The sequence below is a fragment of the Carassius auratus genome, unplaced genomic scaffold, assembly GCF_003368295.1.
Source record: "Carassius auratus strain Wakin unplaced genomic scaffold, ASM336829v1 scaf_tig00019553, whole genome shotgun sequence".
Lineage (NCBI taxonomy): Eukaryota > Metazoa > Chordata > Actinopteri > Cypriniformes > Cyprinidae > Carassius > Carassius auratus.
The window spans coordinates 20268-38084 of NW_020524970.1; the positions used below are offsets into that span (position 1 = coordinate 20268).

A 17817-nucleotide genomic window follows, 5' to 3' on the forward strand; every position below is an offset into this window, starting at 1 on the left:
TGATGGTCAATTGGCAGCTAGTTATTGTTTACATTATCATGACAGTGTTTGTTGCTGCATAAAAGCTTTTGAATCGAAATAAAGACACAGTTGTGTTGAAATAAAGTTGAATTTGTGTTTTATATATTTTGGTTAAGTTTGTTTCCTATACCAGCTGTAAAAAATTGTCTAGTAAATCTGTTATTGATTTTAGTCTTATTTTAGTTGACTAAAATACCAAGCAATTTTAGTCGACTAAAATACCAAGCAATTTTAGTCGACTAAAATAAGACTAAAATTAAAACAAATCAGATGACTAAAACTTGACTAAAACTAAAAAGAATTATAGTCAAAAGACTAAGACTAAAACTAAATTAAAATTTCGTGTCAAAATTAACACTGATACGCTCGGAAACGCTGTCGGGTTTGCTCAGCAGGGGTCAGATTGTGACCTTGCACACTGCTGTAGCATATACCTGCCCCGGCTGCACTTGACATTTCCCGGTTTAACCAGTTGGGCATCCCAGAACAGCCAGTGACAGCCACAGACGCAAACAAACACACACACTCTCTCTGTTGGCCTTTCCACTCTGTCCGACTTACATAACTCCCGACCACTGCTATTTTTTAATACATACAAAATCAAGCATCTGATATTTTGTCAACTGGGAGATATGAAGTGAAAATAAGCTACAGTATATGCAGTTATATCATTCCCAGAATTCTGTTCTTGCTGCAAGGCTGCTGATAAACAAGAAGATTGTTTTAACATTTTACAGCACATTGTCATATAAATATTAGGTAAATAAATATGTATTCAGCAAGTAATTTCTTAGACTAAAAAGAAATACTGATTCTTTGAGTTTATCTGACTTTAACTTCAGTCTGAGTTTAATAAACAAATTATTAATTGGTCTGAATCAATTTGAATTTGAGTCATTAAAAACTGATAAACATCTGTTTTCAGTAGTAATAATATTTTCTTGAGCAGCAAATCAGAATGATTTCTGATGGATCACGTGACACTGAAGAATGGAGTGACGATGCTGAAAATTCAGATCTGGTCACCTGGAATAAATAAAATTTTACAATGTATTCAAATGGGAAACATTTATTTTAAATTGTATTAATATTTCACAATATTACTGTATTTTTGATTAAAGGTACAGGTTGTAGGACCTGCCACTAGAGGGCACACTACCAAAACAATAACAATCGCGTGGTTTGATGACGCTAAGGAGGAGCGTGGAATGATGCGATTTGTTGTCTTCTACCCAACCGCTGACAGCAATCAATCAGACGGAAAGATAAATCATGGATCTACAATGATTTTTCACATCATATGTATTGACAGCACAATTCTTATTGTGAGGTTATGATGTAAAATTATGATAGCTACACTGTAGCTACTACAGTACCTAACAAAACCTATCCAATACTGGATTTTGTAAGTGTCTGAAAAAGACAATTTTCACATGCCACCATTACATATTGCATCATGCAATATTGCAATACAATACAGCAAATATAGTTTGACATTAAATTATCTAAATAATTGATTACTGTTTAGTCAGATGATATGAAAACGATTACCACTGTTCAACAAATATATACACAATATATACAAAAACAATAATTGGGCATAAATAGAAAACGCGAGTTCAACGATTTTCGCGAGTAGATTACATACAAAGTCAATGCAAAGACGCGATCCGACTATGGATCAGACGCATCCTTGCGTGGGTCTAGAGACGCGATGCCCTGCATTTGGTGTGTATGCTACCTTAATACTAATCGTTATAATAGCATACGTTTTCTGTAAAGATACGAATCAAAACTACTCACCTGTCGAGTAAAACACAAGCGAGATTGTTGCGAAGCTCTCTCCATCTAGAAACTGCAACACTGATATTGATCCTCGCTCTCTCTCTCCTCTTGTCCCAAACTCTTCTTGGGTCGTTTGGTTGGCCTGTACGCTTACGTTTACAGGAGCTGTCCTTGTCGACAGACGGCAGATGGTAAACAATAATTATGTTCCATAAATAAGCAACACAATCCACCATAAAACGTGCAAGAAGAAGTAAATAAGTAACTGCTTGAAGCAAGCTAGTGGTTTGCTGGACGCTAGACACTACTTCCGCATTTGTCCACGACACTGTTGTCATGTGGTTTCTACGTCAGTAAAGGCGGTAACAAAGGGTAACTAACGTCATTGATGGGCGACTGCACTGCCCCGTGTCACTGTTTAAAATGGCCATTTTCTCATGATTTACAAGTAGTTGAAAACATTAGAGATATTGTTAGTAATCAGCTGGACAAAATATATAAAACTAGCCTAGTGGTTTTTGGATATTTTACTGCAAATATCTTACAAAGTTGTACCCTTTATTTGTTTTACTGACCCTAGAAGTTTGAGCATTTTTATGAAAGCTGAAGTCCCTCCCAGAAATGTGAGTAGGTTAGCTGATTGGTGTGTGTGCTGGTGTGTAGTTGTGTTATCAGGCCATGTTCCTGCAGGCAGAGGATGGCAGATAGTCAGAGGCTCTACTGAGGGCTGTAGATTATAGACATACTAAAGCAGCAGATAGAGCCATGAGGGCCTTCAGCAGGAAATATGTACCTCTCTATCTTCCACCCAGGGACTGTTCTCTGGGCCCTGAGGAAGAACAGGAGAGGTGGATAGTGTCTATTACGAACTTCACCCGAGGTCATAAACGGTTCCCAAAAAATTAACATTTTAGTAATTTGTGAAGTATTTCCTGTGCACTTAGACAAATATTTAGCCAAATTAGGCTTGCACTGAAATAGAAACTGGATTTATTTCAGCTGATTGTTGTGTTCAGACCACTTACTTCAATTAACAGATTCGTTCGAATTACCAATGGTCTTCCCAAAAGTTGCATTTTATGTTTCTTTTTTAGTTCAAGATGTATAATATAATATAATATAATTGTAAAAAACTTAGTAGTTTGGGAAGGAGGAGGCGAGAACCAGCATTTAAACAAAACTTTAATAATAAAATAAACACAAATTAGCATGACAGCCCCTAGCGGATGACTATCGCGCACAAACTGAACCAAAACACAAAATAAAGTCCAGGCCTGGTCCTCTCTCGTCCAACACTGTCAACACTGCTCCTTTTATCCTTCCAGAGCTCCTCCGTGGGACTCGACCGTTGAGTGGCTCAGGTGTCGCGCATTCTCATTAACTCCACCGGCCTTTCTCCATTCCCACGGCTCTCAGTCACATAAATATAATATATGGATGGAAATATTTTTACTGGGAATAATAATAAAAGAATTATGTAATGCACTCTTATGTAATGTAATATTATCTAATATAATAATGTAATTAAAATGTTTTCCTTATGGCTAACATGACTTTAGTTTAATGACTGACAATTTCAAAGTTGCTCACCTTAAGCAGGTACGAGCCCCGCAGCTCTGTTTTGAAGATGAGTTTGCATGAGAGATGAAAGAAATCTGTGCTGTGTGTTGGTAAGATGCTGGCTGTGTGGTGCAGCAGAGCGGTCGGGGTCACTGGAGATCTCCGGCGCTTCTGTGCGGATTGTGTGTTCACATTGATCTGAAGTGACTGTGGGCATCAGGCTCTCGCTTGACTGCAGAAAACACAAAGTGACATTTATGCCCAGCGCTGAGCCAGACTGAGGTTTTAATAAGTAAATCCTGAGCGTCTGCTGCGTGTAATATAAGGCCACAGAGCTTATGTAACAAATCTCAGCTGAAGTAAACGTTCATGAAAGAGATGTTGAGGACTACATCTTGAAAAAATCTTGTTAGAGATGCAGATAACCAAAAAATTCTCATTTTCATCCATCCAAACTTTGCTTTTCTAGTTGTCTTTCTACATTTTTTATTTAAATTTTACTTACAGAATTTCCAATTCCAATTTGAATGTATGGATGTTTGCTAGTTCAGTTCTCTAGAATAACCTAAATGGCATTTAAAAGGAAATGAAAATGTAGTTATGTATGCTGCCACAATATAATTATTTTGACACCAAGACTCAGCTTTTTGTGTTAAAATGTAATGTTTTATATTGCATCCCAAATTATTATTACTGAAGTTTCAGCTTTTGTTATCCTTTTCTCACTTTTTTTTCTTTTTTCTTTACACTTGCATCCTACAACATTTATGCTATTAACTCAAAATAATTTTTGCATCTTTTATTGATAGGTACAGTATAAAGAGAGCACAGAGAATCATGAAATGTGCACTTGATAGTGTGCAGTTTTGTGGCTGGTTCAGATGTGCATGTGTGTTCAAACACCTGAATGAACCAAATAAGACATCAGTCACACGTGGCATCTGAAGCATTCTCTCAGCAGCTATTATGTATATTATGTCAGAATTATATTTTTTTATTTATGACCAGGCATTACGCTGTGTTAGGCCCTGCATAAAAACGATTTAGAGGTGAAATTGAATTATGTCACAGGAAATTATATGTCAGTGGACTTTTTTTCCCAGTTAAATAGGAAAAAAAGTATTGAAGGTATTTAGTAGGGCAACATTTGTAATTATTTAATACAGGCAGTTTTAAAAATTAAATATATTTTGAGTGTGTAATAATGGTAATGACACAGTCACGAGTTTGTGCTTAGTGTTAATGCTGAGAGTTTTCAAATGATTCATTGAAGTATTAACTTTGTCTCAGATGTTTCTCCTCAGATGCAAATAAATCAACTGTTCACATGTAGTTTCAATGAAAATGTCAATATCAGCTCATATAATTTGATCTTGGCAGAAACTAGGGATGCACGATATATCTGCCACCATATCGGTATCGGCCGATAAATTAAATTTTTTCAGTTATCTTTATCGAACTGATATGAGAATTTGGAGGATATCTTATAGCTGAAAATAATGCATTATTTCCTGCAGAGACACTTCAGATCTGCACTGTTCACCATGATTTTTAATTGCTTGAAATATCATTGGAAACACTTCAAAAATACAGTGAACTGCAACATGTGCAAGTCTGTAATATTATAGTGAGATTATTAGCTACTGTAAAATAATGTGACTGAATCTTTGTTTGTCTGTGTATTAGCGCAAAGGCAAAAAAGCGCACCCACAATGGATCCACACAACTAGCACAGTTAAGTTCGCTTGTGCATTTACATTCTTTTGTGTAATTGTACATTGTAATATTGTGTTTATTTTATACACATAAATTAGATCTTTCTCATATAAAATGTGTTTGGTTAAGCTATAGCCCAGTGGTTCCCAACCTTTTTCAACTCGCGGCCCACACAACCAAACACATATGTTTGCGCGGCCCACTTCAAAAAAATTAACTGACCCCGCTATTGTTGGGTTAATAACTTAGTACTCAGAAGCTAGATTTTAAACTATATTTATTGAATAAACTATGGACAAAAAAAAAAAAAAAAACTATCGAGATTTTTTTGATCAATTTTGCAATTGTGCTTAAATGCATTCAGGATTAACTTGAAACATATTTCCAAAAGAAAACCAATCAGAGCTTTATCAAAAAGTTGTAACATCTCTAGAACAGACATAAGTCAAAATTATCACTATAGTGAAGATGTAAAAAAATGTATAGACTTGTGGCAAAAAAAATAAATAAATAAAAAATCCTGTATACAGGGACTTTTTTTTCTTTTTTGCCATGCATTGTTCATAGAGCTCATTAATTGTAGCGGTGCCTCAGGTGTTTGCAGTGTGTATACAGTATGTGTATGCGGTCAGCAGTGACAGCGCATAAATATAACGCGAAAGCACATTAAAATAATGCACGAGTGCGAATCTCTCTGTTCGCACGCAGATTTCCTTTGCTCTGTCACAAAACCGGTCGTGCTTGCTCAGATACACGCTGCTTTGCGAGGAGAGAGTGTGCACACTTAAAACGTGTCTCCTCTCACTTAAACTACATCCTGTTCACTAACAAATTCACTCTATGCTCATGTGTTAGACATGAATTATTTTCGCACGTTTTTAGTTCTAGCCTTTTACCGCAGTGAGAACGCTCTGATCCGTCAACATTGGCTCAGAAAAAAGGCACATCACAGACAGTGTGTGAACCTGGAGTTAGGCATATGCGCACGCTCAAATCGTGATTTTAGGACGTTTTCTTTTAATCGCACAGCCCTAGAATGGACTGGAAATGAACAGAAAATAATTGGCGGCCCACCTGCAATGGACCACAGGTTGAAAACCACTGCTATAGCCTATAGAGGGTTAATAGAGCGCTTCAGTTTGCTGTTGATCATCTTTAGCTCAGCTCACGCAGCTCAAACAGCAGCTTACAAATTTCTCATTTCGATCATCGATGGGTTTCAAAAACGATTAATCGATTAATCGGGGGTGGGGCTTGTGCTGCTGAGCCAGTTCTTTAGCGATTATTACAGAGAGTCCAGCCGAGACGAGTGGGAACAGTTCTTGCTGGAGCCATGTATTCCACCAGATGAGGATCCCATTCAGTGGTGAAACGAAAACACAAAGCGCTTCGCACAACTTATTCGCTTAGCACACCATTATTTGTGAGTCACGCCAACGTCTGTGCCGTCAGAGCACATTTTCTCTGCGGCCGGCCTTATTGTTAACAGACTAAGGAGCCGACTTTCCCCCGATCATGTTTACATGCCCGTATTTCTTAACAAGAACATGTAAATAAATAGAAAAAAGCAAAAAAGATTTGCTGACAGTTTAAAAGTTTAAAAGTTAAGTGTAGGCTACGTTCTACAAAAGCCTATTTGCTGCAAGCTGCTTTACGTTTTTTATTTGTTCACTTTTTTTTTCTTTTAATCTGTACTTTTGTTTGTTTGCACGCATTGTTAAAGGTTTTCAGCTACAAAACACAATGTGTAATGTTCAAGCTTATTGTGTTTAAGCTTGTTCAAATGACGGAAACAATAAATGTTGCTGTTTCATTAAACTTAAATTAAATAAACAAATATTCGAATATTTGTTTTTTTGTGAGCTCAAATATTCGAATGTGATATTTGCGGAAAACGCCCATCCCTAGTATTCTCTCAGAGACGACGAGAGATGAATCTCCTAATATGTGGTATGTCTGTTTTAATTTATTTCTTTAATGTTTCTCTTGTGGCCCGAAACATAGTGAAAACAATGAGAAGAAACATTATTTGTGTTGAACAGGTTGTTTTTGAAATTCGGTGCATAAAATAAAGCTGCACTTTTGTTAAAAGCCTAATTTTTTATTTGCCTGAAAGGCTGTGAGTCACTACGTGTCTGTTATGCGGTATTGTGCTATTAAATTGTTGCGAAGCAAATTATTTGTAATATTAATAAATAAAAGAAACCTAATAATAATAGCCAGAAAATAACTGGTCTACATGAATTTGGAAATGCCAAATACTCTTAATAATGACAATATTTCATAATTTTGACTATATATCTGGCTATAGTCCTTACATGATTGTCCTCTTTCAACAAACTCCATTGTCTTAACGCCATATTTTTTTTTACACATAAGTAATGTTGTCCAGTAACTTGTTTCCATTATTTAAGCATTATTTCGTTTATTTGTAAGGCTGCTTTATGTTTGGTAATCAGGCTTATGTAAAAATGTGGATTTAGATTTATCTGCCAACATATCGGTTATCTGCTTTCTTATTTAAGGAATTATGGGTTATCGTATTGGACAAAATTGACTTATCGGTGCATCCCTAGCAGAAACTGATGAGAAATATTTGTGATCACACTGAGATTTCGGACTTTGATATGACAAATCTGAGCACAGTTTGACAGTTATCAAGATCTCTTCCTGAAACTTTTTAGGAGAAAAAAAGGAGACAATTTTCAAGCAGGAGACGTTTTATTTTCTCTCTAAATGCCATCCATGAGAAAACTCTAGAGATAAAATAGAGACAACCTTTATTATTCTCTATTCAATGGGGTTTTTCTGATAGTTTTCTTTGTGATTTCTGACTTTGAAGTGGCAAATCCGAAATTTATAAGAGATTTCCTCTATAATTTTTCTTTCCCATGGGGCGTTTCTAACGTTAACATGGTGTTTTGTTCTGGTACCTTATACCCTAGGCAGCCCAGGCTATGTTTGAGCATGCTTGTAGGACAGTATTGTCTCACAGTATATCTTCTTAACTCTTTCCTTTGTTGTCATATCATTGTCATTGCTTCTGACCTTTTGAGATATCATCAGCTTTAATACCTCGCTGCAGAAACAGGCTCTTCCAGCTGTCAGGCGTGTGCTTTATTTAGCTCTGTGTTTTGTCGGCCAGTCAGAGTTTCCCTTGTGGGGCCCCTTGACGCTCACACACAGACAGCGACTCACACAGTCTCTCCCAAGTGCGCACACACATACACACACACCCTGTACAGCCCAGAGCAGGCGCTGCAGCAGAGCGAGAGAGAGCAAACGGTCTCGGGAAAAGAACTGGGAACTGCTATATCTGCCTGAGAGTGAAGAGAGTGAGAGAGAAAGAGAAACCCTTGGGCAAGGAAGATAAGGGATTGTCAAGAGGTTTAGCATGTGCTGCTTTCACTGCATTAATTGGATTCTTACAGCACCTTGACCGCTGTCACCGCCTGCCAACTCTGCCTTCATGTGATGTCGGCCGGGATCAGATGGGAAGACGCAGGAACGCCGTTAACCCTGTGGTGACACTTTGTTTGTTTTCTGTTCTCCAGCTTGCCTTGCTCTTGCATATCATCCCTACGGCTACTCCACCCATTCCTTCAGCAAACACCGCTGAATTAATCAGAGCTGTCCGCACTAAGAGGATCAATCGCTTACGTGGTGCTTGACGGGAGCGGAGTACTTACTCTTTTGTTTGGGAGGGAAATTTCCAGGACTTACTGATCGGACCAGTCATCTGGGCAGTCTGCATGGCATCTGGGCAGTCTGCACCAGAAAGGGATGGCATGCACCTTTGGGTTTCCTTGGGGCACCGCTGTGCATCTCAGACGTACAAATGAAGCGCTTTCCCAAAACGGTTATTAATGCCGAGACTTCACGATGTGGATGTACCACAGTGAGTTTCAAATCCCACACAAAAGGCAGCGGAAGGACCCTCGTTCTGCTCTGTGTTTGTTATTTTTGCTTTACTACTATGGAACAACCCCTTAACCCTTGAGTTTTTCTCCAACATGCCATTTTCTTGCCTTAAAATTTGATTTACACACTGTGTACATTTATAAATGGGTGAAGTGTCTTCTCGAGACTCTTTTGTGGAATAGCATACCAAGATGATGTACTCTTCGTTGCTCCAAGTGGACTTCTTGTTTCAGAGATGCTTGGAGCAGGTTTAAGTGGAGGCATGTAAGTAGGGTGTATAATGGCTATCACGAGGCCGGCATAAGAGTTATTTATTTTTGAGAAGAGAGGAGCCAACCCGAACCACACCTTTGCTTAAATGAAGACCGGCCGAAATTACACAGGAAGGGAGAAAAAAATGATGCACGTCAACAATTTCCCGTTCCGAAGGCATTCCTGGATATGGTGAGTAGTGACAAATGGATTGCAATTGAATGGATTCACACAATAAATGGGTTTAGTGTGTTGTTGCATTCCATGGAACTAGGGTTGGTAGGCCACGACTGTTTACACACCAAAGCATTGAGGTTCCCACATATTTGTTTGTAGGTTTGTCTTAATCTTGAGGTAAGTATCAATGGGTGTTAGCGTAGTAAGAGGAAAGGAGCTGATGGTAAGCCATGCTTGAGAAGCATAGAGAATCAAAAGTATTCTTGCCTGTGAAGGCTTATTCACACCAAGAACCATAACAGTTTGCAATTTGCAAATTTAATAAATTAAGACCTTATATCAAAGCAGAAAGTCATAATGTCATGGCATTAAATGTTGAATACACTGGAAAAAAAAAATTCTGCTGTGTTTCCAAATATCTAACAATCCTTAAATCGAGATACATTTACTTAAGATCCAAATTAAAGATATAAAATCTTGTTTTCTGATAAATTGAACAAAAATGTATACTTAATTCAAAGCGAAATGTGTTTTAATACCCAATTATCATATCTGTTTTTGTTTAAAGTTGTTTTAACCATAAACCCTTCAAGTCAATTTCTTATAAACAAGACAACTTGTCATATTGCTTCTCAAATAAATGTATATTGATTTAAGAATGGAGTGTAAAACAAGACAAAATACAGAGAAAAAAATGACAATTAAACAGAGGATCAAGTTTGTTGGAGTCACTTTGATGATGTTTTTCCTCCAGTTGATTAACAATACAAATATTGACAGCCAATCACAATCCTTTTTCGACTTGAGCTTGAGCATTTAAAGTGGCAGATAAAACTCTCTGCAGCTCTTGCTTGTTATAAACAGATTGTTATTGTGCTTTGCTGTGGATACTCATATAGTTATTGTTATACAGTACAGAATACTATTAGGCCTTTGCTGCGATGCCGTCATATGACGTGTGGCCAAAGACATTTTTAAGGACTATGGGCCTTATGGGTTCTCCAAACAGCTTTTGAGGCTGTCAACACCCAAATACGAACAGCAGGTTATGGTGTCATCACCCTGTTGTGGAAAACCCAAAAAACAAAAGAGTGCCACAATGAATCAGACGTGACAGCGGCGTGCTTTGGGTTTCATGCTTTGTTTCTCTCTAGGGCTCTGCGGCATCTATAATGGCATCGTTCTGACATGCTGCTTTACTATGGTGATAAATGAGCTAACAGGAACATTAGTGTGGCACATGAACAGGGATTCGGTCCAAGGAGGTCCGTGTTTCTAGTTTCATGAAGGAGTGTCACACTTTATTTTCCTTAAGTCAACTTGAACAAAGGCGTCATAAAAGAAGCACTGCATTGACTAGCACATGACAAATGACATTAAACAGACCTTTGGTGTTGGTTTAGTTCATGTACCAACAGTGCTTCCTAAATATTTGGAAGGAAAACAGATATGTAATTAGCATTTTTCTTGCGAGTTGTGAAAGCACCATATGATTTCTTTCCCACCCTACAGTAAGATGGTATTGTTCTGTGAGAACTGAAAGTATGCAACCGATGCTTGTGTATGTGTGTGTGTACGTTTGCAAACTTTCACCTATTTTTTCACTTCCACCTACACATGCCTATTATTTCAGAAGAGATCATTGTGTGATGGGTGGTAAACCGTTCAGCTGGTGTTTCTGCACTCTTCAGGATTCAGAAACTACAGGGTTGAGTTTAGATCAGGAACCTGCTGCCTTTAAGGTTGTGTGTTATAGCCTTAAGACAGAGCTCTTGTCTCAGTTGTCTTCCCTAAGGCAGCGCAGAACTCCATTGACGTTCAATGTGAAAACCAAACATTTCTGTGCAGTGCAGTATTTTCAGCAGATTAGTAATACATCAGCTGCATTTGTCAGGTCAAGACATGTCAAAGCTTATTTCCCCGCTGGTAAGAGGAACACAGTCTTCTTATTTCAACCAACTTCAGCCTTTTGCATTTACAAGCATACATGTTTGCTTGATTTTTAAATTGTACAAATAGACTAATTATGATGTTTTTTTGCAATGAGAAGTAAACATTAACGTATATCACAAGCAGAACATGGCAAGTTTATGCAAGCATTCGTCCCAGTTACAGAAACCGAACAAAGACAAGGTTCATTTGCTTCTGTTTGCAAAACAGACAAGTCAGCTTAGACACGTTTTCTTTGAATCACCAATAGAAGAGAGGGTGTGCTTTCAAAGAAAGAAAGGTAAACACGTGACTTTCTCAGCAATGTCAACTCTTATATTATTAATTAGTTCTGAAAAAAAAAATTGAAATTAAAATATTTGAACTAGGGATGATTTTTCATGGCCGATTCCGATACCGAATTGTTACAAGCAAACTGGCCGGTTCCGATACCGATTTCCGATTTTTTTCTTTTTTTTTTAATCTAAAGAATCATGAGCAGAAACCTTTTTATTTTGGGTATGTAATTTCTGTCTCCATGCCAAAAAAGGGGGGTTACTAGTAAGGGGTTAAGCAACAAACAAGAAAGAAGGAAATTTTTATTTGCTATTTAATAAGCCAAACTGGCTTTTGGCTATTGAAAACAATAACCATAACCATCTGGAATTATTGGCAGTATCTGCACAGTAAGTAGACTACATTCAATACAAACATAGATGCCACAGACATCAGCATTTAGCTTTTGTTTTTGAATTGTGTTGAAACTATATACAACTGGCCTTGTGTTCAAATATTAACTGTAACCATGTGAAATAACTGCAAAGTTCTACAGTCCAAACAACACAATCAACACACGTTCAATAAGATGTTCCTTAATCAGCATTCAGTATTTTAGTTTTTAAATTTGGTTTAAAAAAAAAAAAAGGTCTTCACCAGTAAAACTAAATAAGTATGCTATAAAAAAACATTATTCCACAATGTTAAAATCAAATTATGTTGGTGCGAATAAAACAGATGCAAAGTGTTTCATTCATCCAATTAAAAAAATTGTAGGGTAATGATTCACATATATATTTTTTTACTTGAGACAGTAGTTATTTATTTTTCATTGGCTCAAGTAAAAAAATATAGATGTGGATCATTACCCTAAAATTTTTTAATTGGATGAATGAAACACTTTTTTTCAGTGTGCTTCAGCAGGTGATTTTTAGTAAATGTAATGTTAAGGTAAAATTAAAATAATCATCCTATACAGAACTGACGTTTAATTCTGGTTTTTCAAACGCATATGCAAGTTATACTTTTCAAAAAAAAATAAAAAAATGTAGACGCGGGAGCACTTCCAGAAAACAATCGGCCGAAAAAAGACAAAAAAACGGCCGATTGCCGATCACATATTTTTTCATATTTTATTGCCGGTCAACCGGTGCATCCCTAATTTTAACTCCATTAACGCAGTGGACCTGCCCCCATACTAGGGCTGCACGATATTGGGAAAAAATTACATTGCAATATATATAGCAGAAAAAATAAAATATTGCAATGTTTTTTCTTACAAACAAAAATGGGGTGAGCACACATACATTTTCATTTAAAATTATTTAAACATCGACACCATCGTGTCAATTGATTAAAATGCGCTAGGGAAAGAGAGCAAGACAGTGCTCGTGTTGTTTGAAGACGGCTCGCTCTCTTTCTGTCTCTCTCTCGCACGCTCTCTCTCTCTGTCTCTCTCTCGCGCGCTCTCTCTCTGTCTCTCTCTCTCTCGCGTGCGCTCTCTCTGTCTCTCTCTCTCTCGCGCGCGTGCTCTCTCTGTCTCTCTCTCTCTCTCGCGCGCGTGCTCGCTCTCTCTCTCTCTCTCTCTCTCTCTCTCTCTCTCTCTCTCTCTCTCTCTCTCTCTCTCTTCTCTCTCTCTCTCTCTCTCTCTCTCTCTCTCTCTCTCTCTCTCTCTCTCTCTCTCTCTCTCTCTCTCTCTCTCTCTCTCTCTCTCTCTCTCTCTCTCTCTCTCTCGCGCGCGCGTGCTCTCTATGCCCTGTTAAACTTGCATGTGGTTTTCACTCCTGTCAATGATAAACTTTCTCTCTATGATGATTAAGCTGTGCAATTAATCCGCGAATCACATTCGTTAAGGGCCGGGGAGCAGCTGGCCCGTACAGTTAATGAATAACGGATCAACTACGACAGCCTACATCGCACATCCTGCGATGTGACTATCGTGGATTCGTACATTGCGATATCGATGCTTTAACGGCACATCGTGCAGCCCTACCCCATACCTGTACATAATCTTACATTTCATACTGGTGTCTGTTGACAAATATGAAGCAGGATAAAAGCTCCCTAAATGCAGTTTAGTGAATTAATCAGCCGTTTGAACGAATCAAATTAATGACTCAAAGACATTTACCACCACCTGCTGGCAGATTTCATTTCTTAATTAAAGTATTATTTCATTTAAAAAAAGGTAAAAACTGGGGGATAGTTCACCCAAAACAGCACATTGGCAGCTAAATGTTTAAGAATTAAAATTGTTTAAGCAAGGTTTTGGGAATATTTTTTGGTAACCAATGACTTCCATTGCATGAATGAGAAAAACAAACAAACTGATATTATATTAAATTATATTATATGTTGTTTAATAGTTTATTTTATTTTCTGGACTTCAAATTATCATAATAATATGAAATATCATATGCATCAAGTCTGAAATGAATTTTGTTTTGTGAGGGCAGAATTTATATGGAATTAAATGGAATGGAATACTTGAGAGAACAGCGAACGTCTGTGGACAATGTAGGAATTCTAAGCATTTTACCATTACTGTGTGATTAAGCCCAAAATCACATAATCCCAGTCTTTTTTGGAAACACACACACACTCGCAGCCAAATACACACATTTCATTCACTCAAATAAATGATTCTCCAACACTGTTCAATTTATTGAAAAAATTATAATAATATTAAATATCTAGTTAAATGTTTTAGTTTGAGTTCAACAAGCATAAAAAAATCCCTTTATCGATGTATCAGTTTCATTTAAACTATATATGATCCATTTGAGTTGGCCTAACTCAATTATATTTCACTGCACGAGTTACTTTTTAATAAGTTGGGGCTACACATATTTATTGGATGGAAATCCTACCCTCAATTAAATTGAGTTTATCCAATGAGTTATGAGTTTGTTTGCATTGACTCTTATTGAACTGAATGCTTGCTCCTCTACTATGTTTGTTTGTGCATGAAGAAAGCTAATTTTTTGTTTGCTTCTGAATACTTTTCAGGAAATATTGAGGAGGTTACATGCCCTCAGATGAATTATGGATGCTACATTGTTAAATCAGTGGAATTAACTTACTGAATAGCTTAAAAAGGACGGAGCTTGTTAGCATGCATCACCTTATTCAGTTTGGTTTCACTTGATTGTACTCATCTATTCTCTGTCTTCATGCATGTAAGCTTGTTTGAATGACCTTTGCACCTTTGTTGCTATCGCTAATTGGGAAAATCAATTACTGCAAAAAGCAGTATAGCAAAATAATGAAGCATTGACCAGTGGAGAGTTTACAGTGTTTTTTTTTTTTTAATCTCACAGTTTATGACACCTACATAACATATTTTATGCAAGTACGCAAATACATATCGGCCAGTACATTAAATCATGTGTCTGGTTGCATGTATGTAGCATGCATTCTTCTGTTACTGTTGTGGTGGCTGTACTCAAGACAGCAGTACACTGATTAGCTTTCTGGTTCAGAAATGTGTTGTTTTATTAATACGCTGTGCTTTATTAATATGCAGTGCCGCTATAACCTTGAATGCTTCGTGACTCATTCTGTACGTACTGTGTAACTGTAAATTTACTCCATTCATCTGTTTAGGAATCGCTCATAGAGCGACATGCCACCCATTAGTTTCCTCTGCTCTTCTGTAGTAGTTTTATAACGGTTCATTTCACATTGTGATATTTCCTGCATGCTGTCTGCCAAAGCTCCCTGAGCACCTTCCCTGGAGTGTGTGCCACGCTAGATAATAAATAACCCACACACACACAGATGCTGCACACCAGAGACCGCCTCTGTCTCTCTCTCTCTGTGTGCGTTTAAACATCAGTGCATGCTAGAAAACAGAGATTAAATCATGCTAATGGTGTTCTCCCATCATATATATGATGAATTCATATGCATTTAGAGTTTCCATAAATGCTTAAAGCAAAACCATTGCATCCATAACATCTCCTTTCAGATTTATAGAACATAAACATCCAGAATAAACAATTTTAATCTATTTGCATCTGAAGACTTAATTTACAAAGTTGTTTTTTCTCTTCTTCTTCTCATGAAAATGAAACAAGAATTTTTATCCTGACTTTTTCCAGTGCTTAGATTTATGTGCTGGAAAGGCATGCAAATTAGTTTAATTATTAATTAGATCATATTTGTTTTGAATATTTACATATAACATTTCGGAAAACTCTTAATGTACTGTGATTAATCAGCTCGTGGGAATTATAATAAAATGTGTTAGTCTTGCCTTAAGAAAGTCAAATAAACCTGTTATATATATTTTACATTTGTCCTTTTTTATACCTTTTAAAAAGAGCCTGAATGACACAGATATTCATGAACATTACATTAACTGGGAAAGATGTGTCATTGTAGATTAACTGTGGAATTTGAAGCAAGGTGACACATCACTGCATTGCCTCCTCTTTCCCAGCGATACGCACAGAACAGCAGCAGCACCCTGGGGTCAGACTGAAGAAGCAGAGGCCATTATTTAATATCCCTCACAGTGCAGACGTGAGCTGAATCAGCAGATCTTAGCAGCTCCTCTCCTCGTCTGCATGCACTAGATCTCAATGCATTTCTGCAGACAGCACATTGGCAACTAAATGCTTATTTTAGCAAGGCTTTGGGATTTACTTGTATTTTCAAAGCAAATAACATTTGACGTTTGGCTGTGTGTGTGTGCATCAAAATTTTTATATATAATATTGATCCAAAACATCTCATATTACATAACCAAGTGAAGTTAGACCCTGAGGATGAGACGTAGGAATCGTACAGCAGACACGATGCAATCTTCAGTGCTATAAAAAGACTTGGCAGCGTTGCTTGTGATGTCTGGAGATCTTCCTAGGCTTACCCCTGAGACAGGGCATCCCTGGAACGTCCCATGTGTATGCATACCAATGGCTAAGGGAAGGTCAGTGACATCACAAAGGTAGGGTTTGTTGGGATTAGCATTGCTGTAATGCACTTCCAATGGTAAAACCCATTACCTCAGCCATGTGCTAATACTACAGACATATATGCTAGCTGTTCTTCATATCCGTTGCACTGTGGAAAATGAAAGGATTAGACCGAAAGACCCTACAGACATGTAGTGTCAGAACTGTTGATACTGAAATTGCAAATAAAGGAGACTAGAGGCTCCAGGAATCCCCCAGCCGATGCGGATATCTTGGAAAGCAGGATGGCTGATATAATATGATATAATTGTTTTTATTTTAATTAATATTTACATCTTCATTTGAAAATGGATTAAAAAAATGTGTTAAACATACTTTAGATTACAAAGTATTTTTCACAAATAAATAAATAGTTAACAAAAAAAATATAATAATAAAGGAAGTAAACACTATAATCAACAGGGCACTGTTGCATTGGGAATCATATTTTTTTTCCAAATAAAGCCAAGGTAACATTCATTTTACATACAGCACACAAGTGGTGTCTGTCAGAGCCATCAAAATCTAAAATACTGCCTCAAATGCATCTGCAAAACAGGAAAACTTATCGGCAGATGCCATTATTTTGAAAGTGCCAAATATTAGCCGATATATCGGCTTTGGTGATATATCAGTCGACCATTACTTATAAGTACATTAAATTAAAGGTAATTATATATGCATATAGTATAATATAGTATTATTTATGAGACTTTTTACATTATTTTACATAGGGACGCATGGTTTTTTGGTTCATGGCTTTTGCTTAAAATACGCGATCGGTAATCGGACGGATTTTGGTCTTTTCTCGGCCGATTTTTCCGGAAGTGCGCTCGCATGCACAGACTTCATTGTAATCGTTCGCTATGTCATTTGTGTGGAAGAGTATTTAGAAATCTGTGTGCAGGACACAGGCAGCCGATCAGTACTGGAAATGCAGAGTTTGATGTCTGAGGCACAGATAGCAGGAAGCGAAAAGCCATTGGTGTACTGGCGCACAAATAAGAGCCCCTTTCCTGCGCACAGAAGCTGCACAGTATAGAAGCCTATACTGTACCGGTCCGCACCCTGAACATGAGTAGACCGTGAAGAGATGTTAAGATCAACTTCTCACATGTTGGATGAGAAATGAAACGGACTAAACTGTGACTTTTTTCTTTTTTTTTTTTTTAAGTAGAACTTGCATACACGTTTGAAAAGCCAGAGATAAATGTCAGTTCTG

General features: G+C 37.3%; 1 protein-coding gene across 1 annotated transcript in view; it reads left to right on the forward strand.

The window, feature by feature from the left end:
• The first annotated feature begins 8297 nt into the window (after nt 1–8297).
• Nucleotides 8298–17817, forward strand: part of LOC113076276 (cAMP-specific 3',5'-cyclic phosphodiesterase 4D-like) — a 36166-nt gene continuing 26646 nt past the window's right edge. The window contains exon 1 of the mRNA XM_026248936.1: nt 8298–9447. Coding sequence (XP_026104721.1) covers nt 9362–9447 — 86 coding nt within the window. The 5' untranslated portion in view covers nt 8298–9361. The remainder of the gene's footprint in view (nt 9448–17817) is intronic.